Source organism: Scaptodrosophila lebanonensis, unplaced genomic scaffold (genome assembly GCF_003285725.1).
Source record: "Scaptodrosophila lebanonensis strain 11010-0011.00,11010-0021.00 unplaced genomic scaffold, SlebRS2 tig00001410-arrow-pilon, whole genome shotgun sequence".
NCBI lineage: Eukaryota > Metazoa > Arthropoda > Insecta > Diptera > Drosophilidae > Scaptodrosophila > Scaptodrosophila lebanonensis.
The window spans coordinates 2,813,926-2,826,667 of NW_022060738.1; the positions used below are offsets into that span (position 1 = coordinate 2,813,926).

At 41.4% G+C, this 12,742-nt stretch overlaps 2 protein-coding genes and 1 non-coding gene across 6 annotated transcripts in view; 1 reads left to right on the plus strand and 2 right to left on the minus strand.

Moving 5' to 3' along the window:
- Positions 1-737: 737 nt before the first annotated feature.
- Positions 738-5,012, plus strand: LOC115630754 (transcription factor mef2A). The gene is made up of 4 exons (XM_030527408.1): positions 738-795; positions 1,723-2,247; positions 2,293-4,713; positions 4,789-5,012. Exons 1-4 carry the CDS (start codon positions 738-740, stop codon positions 5,010-5,012), a joined length of 3,228 nt encoding a protein of 1,075 aa, XP_030383268.1.
- Positions 5,013-7,869: 2,857 nt separating this feature from the next.
- On the minus strand, positions 7,870-7,941 carry Trnaq-cug. The gene has a single exon. It is a non-coding gene; the product is annotated as a tRNA-Gln (tRNA).
- Positions 7,942-8,284: 343 nt separating this feature from the next.
- The window catches only part of LOC115630427 (apoptosis-resistant E3 ubiquitin protein ligase 1), a 32,415-nt gene continuing 27,957 nt past the window's right edge, over positions 8,285-12,742 (minus strand). For 2 of the 4 annotated variants that reach the window (XM_030526982.1, XM_030526980.1), the window contains exons 3-8: positions 11,541-11,739; positions 11,343-11,479; positions 10,557-11,264; positions 10,169-10,492; positions 9,831-10,093; positions 8,285-9,106 (exon numbers count right to left, since the gene is read on the minus strand). In XM_030526982.1, the coding sequence (XP_030382842.1) occupies positions 9,004-9,106; positions 9,831-10,093; positions 10,169-10,492; positions 10,557-11,264; positions 11,343-11,479; positions 11,541-11,739 (1,734 nt within the window). In that variant the 3' untranslated portion in view covers positions 8,285-9,003. Of the gene's footprint in view, positions 9,107-9,830; positions 10,094-10,168; positions 10,493-10,556; positions 11,283-11,342; positions 11,480-11,540; positions 11,740-12,742 lie in introns of all 4 variants that reach the window. The other 2 variants (XM_030526981.1, XM_030526979.1) reach the window with 1 other exon arrangement.

Here is a 12,742-nt window from a genome sequence, read left to right on the forward strand (position 1 = left end):
AAGACATAGATGTATGGACATGGCTAGATATATTTCTACATAAGAAACAGTTAGTTGAGCAAAACTATCGTTCAGCTATAATAACAAAATGGTACTACAAATAATTATAAATACATATTTATAGAGGAAAGCGAAAATTTTCATACATTGCAAAATAACTTGTACCGCTTGAAATTACATTTGTAGTTGTTTATTTGTTTTTCATTTACATATTTTAACATAAAAAGTGAAATTAGTCTATCCCCACCCCATTTCTATTATCATCATCATTATGAATGGCAACAAGTGAATTGTTAAGGCAAACAATTAAAGCGTCGAACGCCAGGTTCCGTTGCCCACCGTTGAGAACATGTTAAACTAATTTTTATTTGTGTAGAGCAGTGGAGAGCAGAGCAATGTAAGCAAGCCAGCGCCAAGCTTGTGATGTAGCTATTAAAAAAAAAGAAATGGCCAGGCTATTTCACACTTTGGTCGAATTTCAGCACGACTCGAACGTGTTCACATTTCACTGTGACAGTGACGAGAACTGCGGCACAAAGTGAAAATTATTAAAATTTAATGTTGACTAGTTGTTGGATGTGCAGTCATTCGTGTCGCGAGCTCTGTAGCGGAAGTAACGTTTGTAGCTAACGGATTTGTGCATTATCTATCGGTGGATTAACGGTTACGTTTCGAGTGCAAGGATATTTTTCGTGCTTTAGCCCTTGCCATTGGTTTAACGATTTAGTTCATGCGGTATGCGTGGCCTTGTGATATACGCGTTTATTTTGGCCGGCCTCTTTTACTTTTCGGAAGGTACGACAAGAGTGTTGCAAATTGATTTGAAAGTGCTGATAATTCATACAAGTGTCTGGATGAAAATTCTGAAAAACACTTTACAAGTTTTGTGTACAATTAAAACCAATTAACCATGCAAAAGTGCTCGAATATTTGTATTATAGAAAAAATTGAATTTATATTTCGAAAAACAAAACAAAATTAAAACTGATCCGATAGCTAAAAAGCATTTTTTTCATTTACAAAAACCGTAGTAAAAAAGAAATTTAAAAAAATTGTATTTTTGAAAATTTTAAACTAAAAGCGTACACTGCAGTGCACTGCACAGTTGAAGAAAAGAAAATGTATTGTTGATTTGCGGTTGCAAAGTCGGTATAGCTGTTCGTGGACTTAAAAATGGACATCTACATAGCATCCAATGAACATCTTAGCAGAAAAAATTGTAGTATTGAACTTTTCAGGCGAGACTGTATTATATTTCTGCAAAGGCTCGAGCAATACAAGTTTATCGTGTTTTTTAAATTTCTTAAACATTTCAATTCAATATATGTATTATAATGTTTTATTTAATACAATACAACTTTTATAAGAAACTGCAAGTTGATTGAAATTGGCCATCAAATCAAATGTTCTCAGTTGATCCTTGAATATTCTCATATTTAGTGACCCATTTCAATAATGGAAAAAGATTAATAAATCACGAACTTATTGTTGTTTGTTAATAAAAGTGTAAAGACATCGTTATATTTATATCAATTCATATTTAGTTTGAACTGGGTTTGAAGTCGAAATTACCTAGAATCGCTTAGAGCTATTGCTTGAGTTTGTTTATACACACTAAGTAGTATATACAAAAATATGTTTGTATATACAGCTGCTGTTTCGGCTTATGTTTCCAATCTGTGCACTGACTGCTCTTTCTCTTTTCCTCTGCTTGTCACCCAGGTAAACCATGCCCTGAAAAGACGCGCCCCCACAAAACCCGCTGCGACTCGTACTACAGGTGTCGCCAACTGCCCAGCAACTCGCACGTTTGGATACCCACCAAATGCAACGAGGGCCTCGTCTACGAACACAATGTGGGCAGTTGCGTGCTCCCTGGTGAGGATTGGGAGTGCCTGTCAGCCAGCGAACTGGCGACGACTACAAGGAAACCGAACGACATTATTATTGTGAGCGATCGAAATGGAGCGGGATTGATGCTCAAGGAGTCATCTGCAGAGTCACATAAGCATGACGACGAAAATGTGGAAATTGTGCTCGATGGCATGCTGAGCAGTGAAGAGGAGCTTGAGGAGGATGCAGAGCACCATGGCAAAAGACCGCAGTCCACTGCACAGCCGAACGACAACGAGAGCCAGATAAGTGGCATTAACAATTTCGATTCCAGCGGAGATGGCGAGCTGGTGGAATTGGATGGATTTCTGCAGGCAGAGAACCGTGAAAGTGAGCAGCATATGAGTAATCATAGCAAACAAGCCACTGATATAATATTACCCATGGGCCAGCATCAAGAGGGACAAGTGCAGATGTTGCAGGCGCAGCTAAAGCAGGTTACCCCCAGTCCGAGCCCCACACCGGAATCACCCATCGATCCCAACTTGACAGCGCACTTGCAGAGGTTGTCGCAACTGATTGATGGACTCAAGCAAACCTACCAGAATTCAGATAAGCCGCAGACGGAACTGCGACCGGATCAACTAAACGCCTTCCTGGCCCACTTTGACATTAAAAATCGTTTCGACACGATGAACCCCATGGACAATTACAAAGCCGCGCCTATATCTTCAACGACACAAGCGCCCCTTACAACTATAAAGACGACTATGCCATCCTCAATGAGCTCCCAGCTGCCCACTCCCTCGCCAAATAAGACACGGCTGCAGGAGCACTTAAGCAATCATCACATGGAACCTGAGACCAAAGTGGTGCTAAGTAATGGCTACGGTCTAATGCCAGGCGGCTCGGGCTCGGGTTATACCAACTCGCAGATTGTGGTCAACAGACCAGAGGGGTCGGTGCTCTTCACGCTTCCCCACTACGGACTAATGCCGGATCAGCAACAGCAATTGCCGCAGGAGCACATGCCCCATCCTCATCTAAACAGCCACGAATATAGTAACGAGCCGAAGATATCGGAGGAAACACTGAAGACGGTGCTGGAGCTCTCGAAGCAAATGATAGCAGCTCAGAATTTACCAAAAGTGTTGCCCAATCCGGCCTATAATCCCGCGTACTACGCGCCGCCCATTTTGCAACCCGTCATATTGTCACCACAGGGCAATCCCTTCCAGCAATATTACGCCCCCCAGCTGCAACAACAACAGCAGCAACAACCACCACAGTACAGTCAACACAAAAAGCACCATCACATGTCTGGAGCATCCTCCAACGATTATAACAAACCCAGCACCACAATTATTCACAATAATGTAATACCCGTGCACGTATCGACCACCAATTCGGGTGAGAAAGAGATGATGGACAGCTATGGCAATAGTCTGGGAAGGTTTCCATCCATTCCGGGGGCAGACAAACACAATAACAATAATCATCTAGACAATCAGAATAACAACAATTACTACAATACCAACAAGTTTGTCGCATCTGTCACCACGGCCAGACCTACTATATCTGTAACTACGATGGCCACACGCTATTCGGGACAATATGGAGCGCCCTATGCTTCAGAATATGGGCTCACCACCCCGCGACCCTTTGAGCAGCAGCCCTCCCCCGCGACCGTTGCCAATTACTACACGCCTAGTCCTCATCTTAACGACCATAATGTCAATCGCGTCTTTCAAACAGAGAGCTACCCAACCATGAATGTGCTGAGCATGCCTAGGCCCATGGAAACGGCATCCTCAGCGGGACAGAGGTATCCCTCTCACAATCTTTTTCCCGCCCCGCTCGAAGCGGGTCAAGTGAAAATACGTCCCAATTCACAGAAAATCGAAAGCATGGAAGTGGAGGCTGATGAAGTTATTAACGCCAATGCCAACAACAATCGCCACAGCAGCACTGGCAGCAACAACAACAACATGCACCATGTACTGACCTACAGCAGCAGCAGCGGCGGCAGCGGCAACATGGAACCGACGTCAGACCTGAGCGAGCAATTAGCACCTGCGTCCGTATCTTCTTCGTATCTGGAGCAGAATTATGGCAGTCAGAATGCGGTCAGCAATCACCAATATATGCCGAGACCATCAACGACATCGTTGAGCACGAGTATTTACGACAATGCCGGCAACTTGGGCGTTAATGTTTTCAGCAACAGTTTCGCCAGCGCCCTGCCGCCCATCTCTAACAACTTCAGTCCTGTCAAGCCAAAATTTCCGCCCACTCTACTGCGCAATGGCCAGCACCATAATAAGCAGTTGGTCAACTTCGACGGCAGCTTCATTAGTCTGGATGTCTTTCAGAAGTCCATTCTTCCGCTGCTCACTCGCTCGCCGGCCTCGCTCTCCGAGCTCGGCAAGGTGGAGGTCATCACCTGCCAGGCAGGAGTGCGTCAGCCCAATGTGACGGACTGCACCCGCTACTTTGTGTGCAGCAAGAAGGATGGCAAGGTGCTCTCCTACTCGTGTCCCCCATACACCGGGTTCAATACGCAGACGCGTATTTGCGATGCCCAGACCTATGCGCAGTGTGGAAATCTGCCGCTCGTGAGCACCTACTACTCCATTAACGAGAACAAGCGACTGCAAATGGAGGCCTTGAAGGTCTTGTCCGAGGCGAAAAGACGTCAGGAGGCGGCTCTGAAAGCACAAAATCTGGTCAACCTGTTTCAGCAATATGGCAGCGCCTCAAATTCTCAGGAGCAGCCATCCCCTGCCTCTACCAGCGTCGAGAAGGATATGCTGGACTCCTATATGCTCAACATGCCCTCCGTTCTCTCGGCTAGCACGCCGCGACCTGCTCTGTCTGCATATCCGACACTACACGCGCCGCCGCCGCCTCCTACAGCGCCCACAGCTGCACCCTCATTTGCACCCTCGTTTGCACCCACATCTGCGCCCACATTCTCACCCTCAAGTAGCAGCCAAAAGAAGCGGAAGTATTACTGCAAGGAGGGGGACAAAATACCGGATCAAACATCCATAGCCAGCTACTTTGTTTGCTATAAGAACGCACAGGGTCAGATGAAGGGTCACAAGATGACCTGCTCAAAGGGTCTGCTCTTCTGCCCCAAAACCCTCATGTGCACTCTGGCCTCCAAGTGCGACTGATCTATGCTTAGTTCTTGCACTCGTATGCCCCTTGCCACAGTTGCCACATAGGCCTAAGCGATCGTATTTGACTAGATTCGTAAGCTATTTATTCTAATTATAGAGTGCTTGTTTTTATTTTAAGAATGCAGCGCAAAGTGCTTCCAAATAAAATACAATTAAAATAATTGAAATAATTCTTGTGTAAATTGCTTAGAAAGTAGCGCGATTTGTTTTTAATGTTCTACAAGTATGTGGAAGACCTTGTGCCTTCATTTCTCTCTGGCTGCTTAATTTTTAATTACCTGCTGTACAGGTACTGGCTTTAAGTCGTGCGAACGACCTTCTCATATGCCTACAAGATGACTAATATACGTACTTACTGGACAGCAAGCGTTATGGTTTTCCTCATTTTAGTCGGACCGAAAAATTTCACTTTTTTTAATGCGAACGCATTAAGCTTTTACTTGTTGTTCAGTGGCATATGAGAGCATATACATACATACATATACTATATGTATGTACATGTAAGTCGGTGACATTATTTTTTTGGCAGTCAGTGGGCCTAAGCTTGCCCCAAAAGTCACTAAGCAAGATGCGAAGTAGTTTTTGTTTAACAAAGAACAGGAGTCCTTTGGAATGGCTTAAATAAAAATCTGAAATATTCCTCGAGTAACACACAAGCTCCACAAAATTCTTTTCCGCCAAAGATCTGCTTCGCCTGCACATCAAATAACAAAAATAGAAAACAAAAATATTAATCTTAAAATAGCAATATTCATATTTGTCTTTCATTTCCAAGCCATTTAACAATTCGATTTGGCACAGCTAAATAAAAACAAACAAATATTAATACAAGTTGAAATTATAATCAAAGTTCATTTTGCAAAAACCAAATATTAACTTTAATATTAAAGGCAGTAATAGTTGTTTAAATTTTTGCATAAATTTGTAATCATTGATAACATTTGGAGATTAATCAGATCAATAGCTTTCCCAGTACTACTTACTTGTAAAAAGCAGTTTGATTTCATACCTAATTTTTATTATAAATATTTGGCAGCAAGCGCAGAAATGGATAAGATAAGACTATGTAGAATATATTCAACGTCTAAACATCCGAAAATAGGTTCAAATCACCTTTCTTTGAGTACTTTTGATAAGACAGTCTATTAGAGGACTCTCCACGAGGAAACATAATTACATCATATCCCCCAAGGTATGGCCTCTAACTGATTGTTGCTAAACAAGTTATATGGATTTTTCTTGAATTGTGAACAACTTATGAGACAAGATTTAAATGACTTTCGAACAGTGTACCAGCACAGTTTATCGGCTTACGCTAATGTGCTTTTACTATCTACATAGGTGCTCAAGGTTCTGGTCTCTGATGACCCCCTAGAGAGATTCGACTTGCACTTCTTGAACTCTTTACAGGGCTCTTCTGAACTAAAAAGTGACAGTATTTGTGTGTTGGTCTTTGGTGTTTGGTGTTGGTTTAGTACTCCTACTTTCTCCGTCAATATAACGGAGGCGAAGTCCAACTGCTATTTAACGGGCAGATTTGTATATTTTCATACCCTAATTAGATATCACAAATTAATAATAAAAGACATTGTAACGCGCACGCGTCTACGCAGACGGCTGCTCGTCTGTGTTAAGTGATTGCCTGTAATTTGTCACTCACGCATAAAACTCTCACTAAAGCCGAATAATTATGAGATTTGAGTGCAGCTTGATGGACACACTTTTCACTTTGTCTGTCTTACGAGCAGTATGTTTGGTTAATTTTCCGCAATGCTTGAAGCGCATTGCCTTGGGCTGCTCTTGCGCAAGACAGTACTTACCACCAAACGGGTTCATTCACTCTGCTGCCACCCAAAAATTTCGACATGTGACCTTTAGCAATATCACATTAACAACGAGTACGCGCACGGTAGCTGGCCCCCCTTTATAATATTAGACCACACTTATTGCGTGGTCTACGGAACCCCGCGCGAAGAAAGTTGCTTCTCACTCGTGGCTCCGGTTTGCGTTCAAGCGTTAATTGTCACAACTATGGACATTGTAGGTAACACATAAGCATACTTAATATCTAAGAAGTCTTTGGTGGCCCACGGAATACAGCTTGGCATCTGCAGTGGACGGACTGTGCTCCTCAAACGATGTGGCGGATAAGTAAATTATTCCTTCAATAAGTGTCCAGCAACAACAACTGCAGCTGCGGGCAGAGCTCCAGGCAGCGCATGGGCAGCGATTTTATTTATGGCTATAACTTTCTTCTTGACCTATCATGATGAAACTTGGCACACGGACACATAAGCACTAACTGTTGCTATAAAAAAGGAACCTCAATGAAGTGGTCTAACATATAGCATTACTAACTACTTATAACTTAGGGAGGAGTTGTTATTGTATAGTATGTGGTCTACAACACTTATAAGTGTTACAAACTTGCACATCAAGGTACAAAACACGCCTGCTCCCTCGAAAATGAAATGAAAACGGAATTATTGTGCCATAAATAAACTACAAGTATTAATCTACAACAATCGTTGAACATCTAAAAATATGTAACATCATTTAGAATGTATTTTGAATACCAGTCATCTAAAATCTGTGTTTTATGATTTTCTAATGGGTAAACAAAATGTAAAAGACGTATCTGTGTGCATCTGGCAAGTGGGGTTAAAAAAAAATGCTATATTTATTGAGTTTGGAATTGGTGCAAGGACTCAAACTTTTTACAAAATGGACACTCTTCAGCTTTATAGCTCATTTGCTGTTAATAAATAAAAACGTATAGCATTATCATTTTCCGCTCTAAATTAAGTATATTCAATTTTTAAAAAATAAGTTAAAAAAAGGATTTCTCACCAGGTCCCACCGAGATTTGAACTCGGATCGCTGGATTCAGAGTCCAGAGTGCTAACCATTACACCATGGAACCATCTTGCGACGTTGTAGAAATATTTCAAATTGAATGAAAGTGACTAAAGTCGCTGGCGCCATCTGTCGGTTGGCAGCGCTACCTAATTGTTGGAAGCAAGAGTGAGACAGTCACTTGAAGGTTAGATGGAAAATGTTATTACTGTAATGTTATGTTATTACTGTAATCCAAGATGGCGAAATAATTACAGTTTGAAATATTCGTGTTATTACTTCTTTTGATATTATTTATTATTTTGGATTTTCGAAATTACACTTTTCAACAACTACATTCCATTGGCTTTATTGATTTATGTTTTGCATTGTTTAGCCTTTTAACAACATTTAAAAACTACAATTTAACATCATGGTTTAATTATTTGTCTTTTAATTTTAAATATTGCTTATACAAATAGTTTAGGAGCGTAATTTTAGAGATTACTATTTAGTTTGTGCCTTAATAACGGCCGCTTTGTTTAAAATGCATATTAACATTGCTTTAATCTTTCAATAAATTGCTTATTCAGGGGTTTATTGGGAATGCTTTACGATCCTTGTGTATTCAATACTATACTATACAAATACAAACATTTGGTTTATTGCCCTCTTTAGCATTTGGAGTTGTTTTAGGGGACGATACTTGAGATAATTTTATAAAGATCTTTATCATTAAGTTGCATTACTTTATAATACAAATATCACATTCTTTTTGATGATGATATATTCATTTTCATTTTTACGCGATTTAAAACTATGCTCTTTAGTGTTTAACATTATTCCTATTTAATTATTGCTTCAAAGTGTTTGCACAAAAAGCCACAACAATAATAACATTTAAAGCAACGAAAAAGCGTTGACAGACTGGCACATTAATGTGCTTTTTTGTTGTGTTTTTTTTTTTTTGCCCGATCAAAAATCAATATCTATATCACTACGCGGCTTTACAAACTACTATACTTAGTAAATATGCATTACATATGTATACTACTTATATAAGTACTATAAAGCGCAGGAACACAGTAGTAGACGCTAGAAAAAACATCAGCCGTAGAGAGTCAGAGATGCCAGGAGACAATTAGATCCTTTAAACCATGCCAAATCCCTCGCTTCCCTCGCTGATGGCTAAAAGCAGAGACTTTTCGAACTGCTCATAGCTCTCGTAGTCGGGCAGGCAAAGTTGATTGAAGCTGCAATGGAACGTGGTGAGTTGAAGATGCATGTTACGCAGTCATTATACAATGCTACTCAGTCGATTAGAAACATAAATGCTACTGCTATCAAATTATATAAATTTAAATTTGTGTCTATGTCAGACTAAGAGAGGGGGAAAAAGGGAAATTCTAAAATTCACATTATCACATATAAGGCATCTTGGAATAAAATTAGGTGTCCCTAGTCCCTAGAAGTCTCTGCGATATAGATGATTATACGAACGGCGTTTCTGAAAATCCCCCTTAGAGGGGAAAATCTTAAAAATAAAACTCGTATAACGTAAAGCATCTTTGTGCAAAATTTTGTGTCTCTATCTCTTATAGTTTCTGAGATCTAGGTGATAATACGGACGGACAGACAAGAATACATATACACCTAATTCTGTTTTTACACGGTAGATTGGTTCCAGAAACAACCGTGTAAAAAAAGACATTGATCATATGCACAAATAGGTGATTGGTTCCTTATATCTAAAGAAATATATATGCAATTTTTTCATTTTCAAACCGTGTTATATCAAATTCGTGTAAAAAAAGAACAGTTATAGCACATAGTAGTTGGTATCATCCACAAATACTGTGCTTGCAGTAATGGAATAGATTTTCTGTCCTTACGAAAGTTAGTGCCAGTGTGTGCATCAGCGATATACATATGTACATATGCGGGTACATATATACTGGTGTGTACATAAGTGCTTACCATGTATGCGCTGTGGGCAAGTTGCCAAAAGTGGGCGCAGCCGTTATTTGAAATTGCGGATTAAGCTCCTGGAAGCCGCCGGGCGGCAGCTGTGAACAACCTGTGGTGAATTGCAGCAGACGCGCCATTTCGGTTTGACTAAAATTGCTGACGCCCGCCCAGAACCAGGCCAGAACGCGACGAAACTCCGCCGAATTACCGTTGGCAATGTGATGGGATTTGAAGTCGGTTATTGAATACTCGCCAGTGCCACACATCAGTAACTGCAAGGAGAGGTGGAGGAAGTATGCCATTAATTAGTACAAATAATTCAATTAAAAAGGCTTAGCCATTCACACCTCCAGTTCGTTCTCGTCGAAAATGCTTAGCAAGTTATCGGGTATGATGGCATTCAGCCCCTTCAAGAAACTATCTACTTCGTCCTTCACACTGTTGCAAAGGCGTTGTTGTGCCAAAGCATCCAGGTATTGGTTCTTGCTGGCATTCGTCACGCGAGTCTTGGCGCCATTCGGTATGAGCTCGATGGTCTTGCTCAGCTGCCCACTGGCATCGTAAACCTCCTCCACAAAATACAGCTCGAGCGTATCTGTGGCATCCAAATCAGTGTCTAAGATGTACTTGATTTTGGACAAATACAAGTCGGGATCGTCTTGCTCAAAATACTGAAATAAAATAAGATGAAATTAGACTTGAAATTAAGCAATTGTAGGTGGGGTTGGTGCCGACCTTATAGTGCACTCTAAGTCCAATCAGCTGAGCCAGAAAGGAGCGACTGAAACGAGCCCGTACCAGCTGCCGATAGGTGCCACCCAGAGCGCTCTCGAACAGACATTTCCCCACCATTTTGCCGGCAAACTCAAAATATTTGAGCTTCAGGTGCGGCGGCCTCGTGGGATTGGGATGAACCAGTGCCTGATGCTTGTCATGGAAGGTGCAGAAGAGGCCGCTGCGTGCGTCGAAGAGGGCGCTGCACACCAACTCGAACCACTCGCGCCTAAGACCACCCCAATCGATGCCCTGCTCGCCCTGAAAGGTCACCTCGAAATTGCCGCACCAATCCGACACGGAGTAGCCCTTGGTGGCCTTCATGCTGCTCTCCAATATCTTTTCCCGCTGCACCTTCAACGTCATCTTCTCGTGATAGTAACTAGCATGGAACTTGCGTACTTCGTGATAGAAAAAGTCCTGCTTATCCTTAAAGGTCTCCGAGCCACCAATGTTCTTGAGCAGAAAGTGCGTGAAAGTGGCGGCAATGATGTTGCGATCCCTGGAGGCCAGTTCAATACGAGGCTGGGCTCCATCGTCTATGATGAAGACCGGGCCGTGCAGCTGAGTCACCAACTGTGGCAAAAAGTGGAACTTGGTCGACGGACACAGCCGAAAGGTGGCAATGCGTTTGGGTATGAACTTCAATATCATTTCCTTTATGGTCACCTGAAAGATCAATGAATTCTGCTTTTGCACACACAAAACACTTCACACACAAACATTTATAAGTTGTTGGAGCCTCACCTGTTTTGGCCCCACATAGCAGAGCACCTTGCGAGGCTTGCTCTTAGCCGCCCCGTAAATGCTCAGCAATTTCGCCTCGTAGCAAATATTGTGTTTGCGAGAGGCTATGTTCTTGTGCACCAGAGTCGTGTCGCTGCCTGAGAAAGATTTATGTAATACTGTATAGTGATATATTATATAGTATTGTATGATACTTACTGCTCAGCACAATTATGTCAAAGTCGCCATTGGGCAGCTTCTGCTCCAAGTAACTGATGACAGCCCGCAGACACGAGGGTTCCGGGAAGAGCGCCGTAACAGAAACCCGAGAATTAACACGGTCGTAGTTAAAGGCTATCGCATGATGCAGCTTCTCGACGGCGACGCCATGCAGATCGTATATTGCCACCTGATAGCCCTGTATAACAATTGTTATCAAGATTAAAGCAATGAGAATCAAGAAAAAAGACATAATGTGAAATGATATGCCTATATCCATTTCCTATAGAATTAAATGCTTCATTTATGGGATCATCATTTAAATTAAAAGCTTCCAATTGGTTTGAAAGTAGTTTTCATCGATAATATTCAAAATATTTGATGTTTAAATTTCCTATGTACATACCTATTTCCCGAGCAACTGTTTATGTGAAAGGTTATACGATTGCAAAGTAGAATCGTAAAAGAAGAAGAACATTCGAACTAAACCAAACTTTGTTGCATCCTCCCTATTACAGCTATATGATTTAATTCTAAGTTTTTCCAAACCCCACGTTATGATGAGGACCTATTACAAAAGCCCAGCTTGGGTACGACATCGAAATTAGCAGTAAATAAAATAAACAATAAAACAAAACGTTCTAAGTACTAAGTCCGATTCTGGAAAAGTGTACAAGTTGAATTTTGGCACCATTCCTTTCTATAAAACTGATTGCTTAAGATATCTTGATAAACAGTGATAGGAAGTTGTTCTATTAATAAGAAGGTGGCGTAAGGCAGTTTTATGTTAAACAATGATGTTGTATGCTTATACTTGTACATACATATACTACTACTACAACGAAGAAACTGTAACTGCAACAACGACTGCAACGACAAACTGCTGAATCAAATCGTGAAACAGCGAGCCATGACTCCGCTATATACCGCCTGCTTACATACTATATGTGTATATGGCTTGTAGAAAACATGCTCTTTGTATGGATACAACAAGTCTGCATACCTGGGTGTGTTTGGTGTTTCTACCTGTTGTGGTTCAAAAGTATTCGCTGCTCATACAGACGGACATGGACATGCGTATATTGATTTGTGTTTTCATGCAGGCGCCCTTCACCCTAATCCACACATTTACGAGTAGCTTTTCGACTTTCTAGTATATCCTTTAACAATTCGTGTACAGGGCATAACAAAAAATAAACTCA

Coding starts and splice junctions, on each gene's coding strand:
- LOC115630754 (XM_030527408.1), top strand. CDS start 738: ATGCGTGGCCTTGTGATATACGCGTTTATTTTGGCCGGCCTCTTTTAC. Junction 796..1,722: donor CCTCTTTTACTTTTCGGAAG/GTACGACAAGAG, acceptor CTTGTCACCCAG/GTAAACCATGCCCTGAAAAG. Junction 2,248..2,292: donor GCAGCATATGAGTAATCATA/GCAAACAAGCCA, acceptor GCCAGCATCAAG/AGGGACAAGTGCAGATGTTG.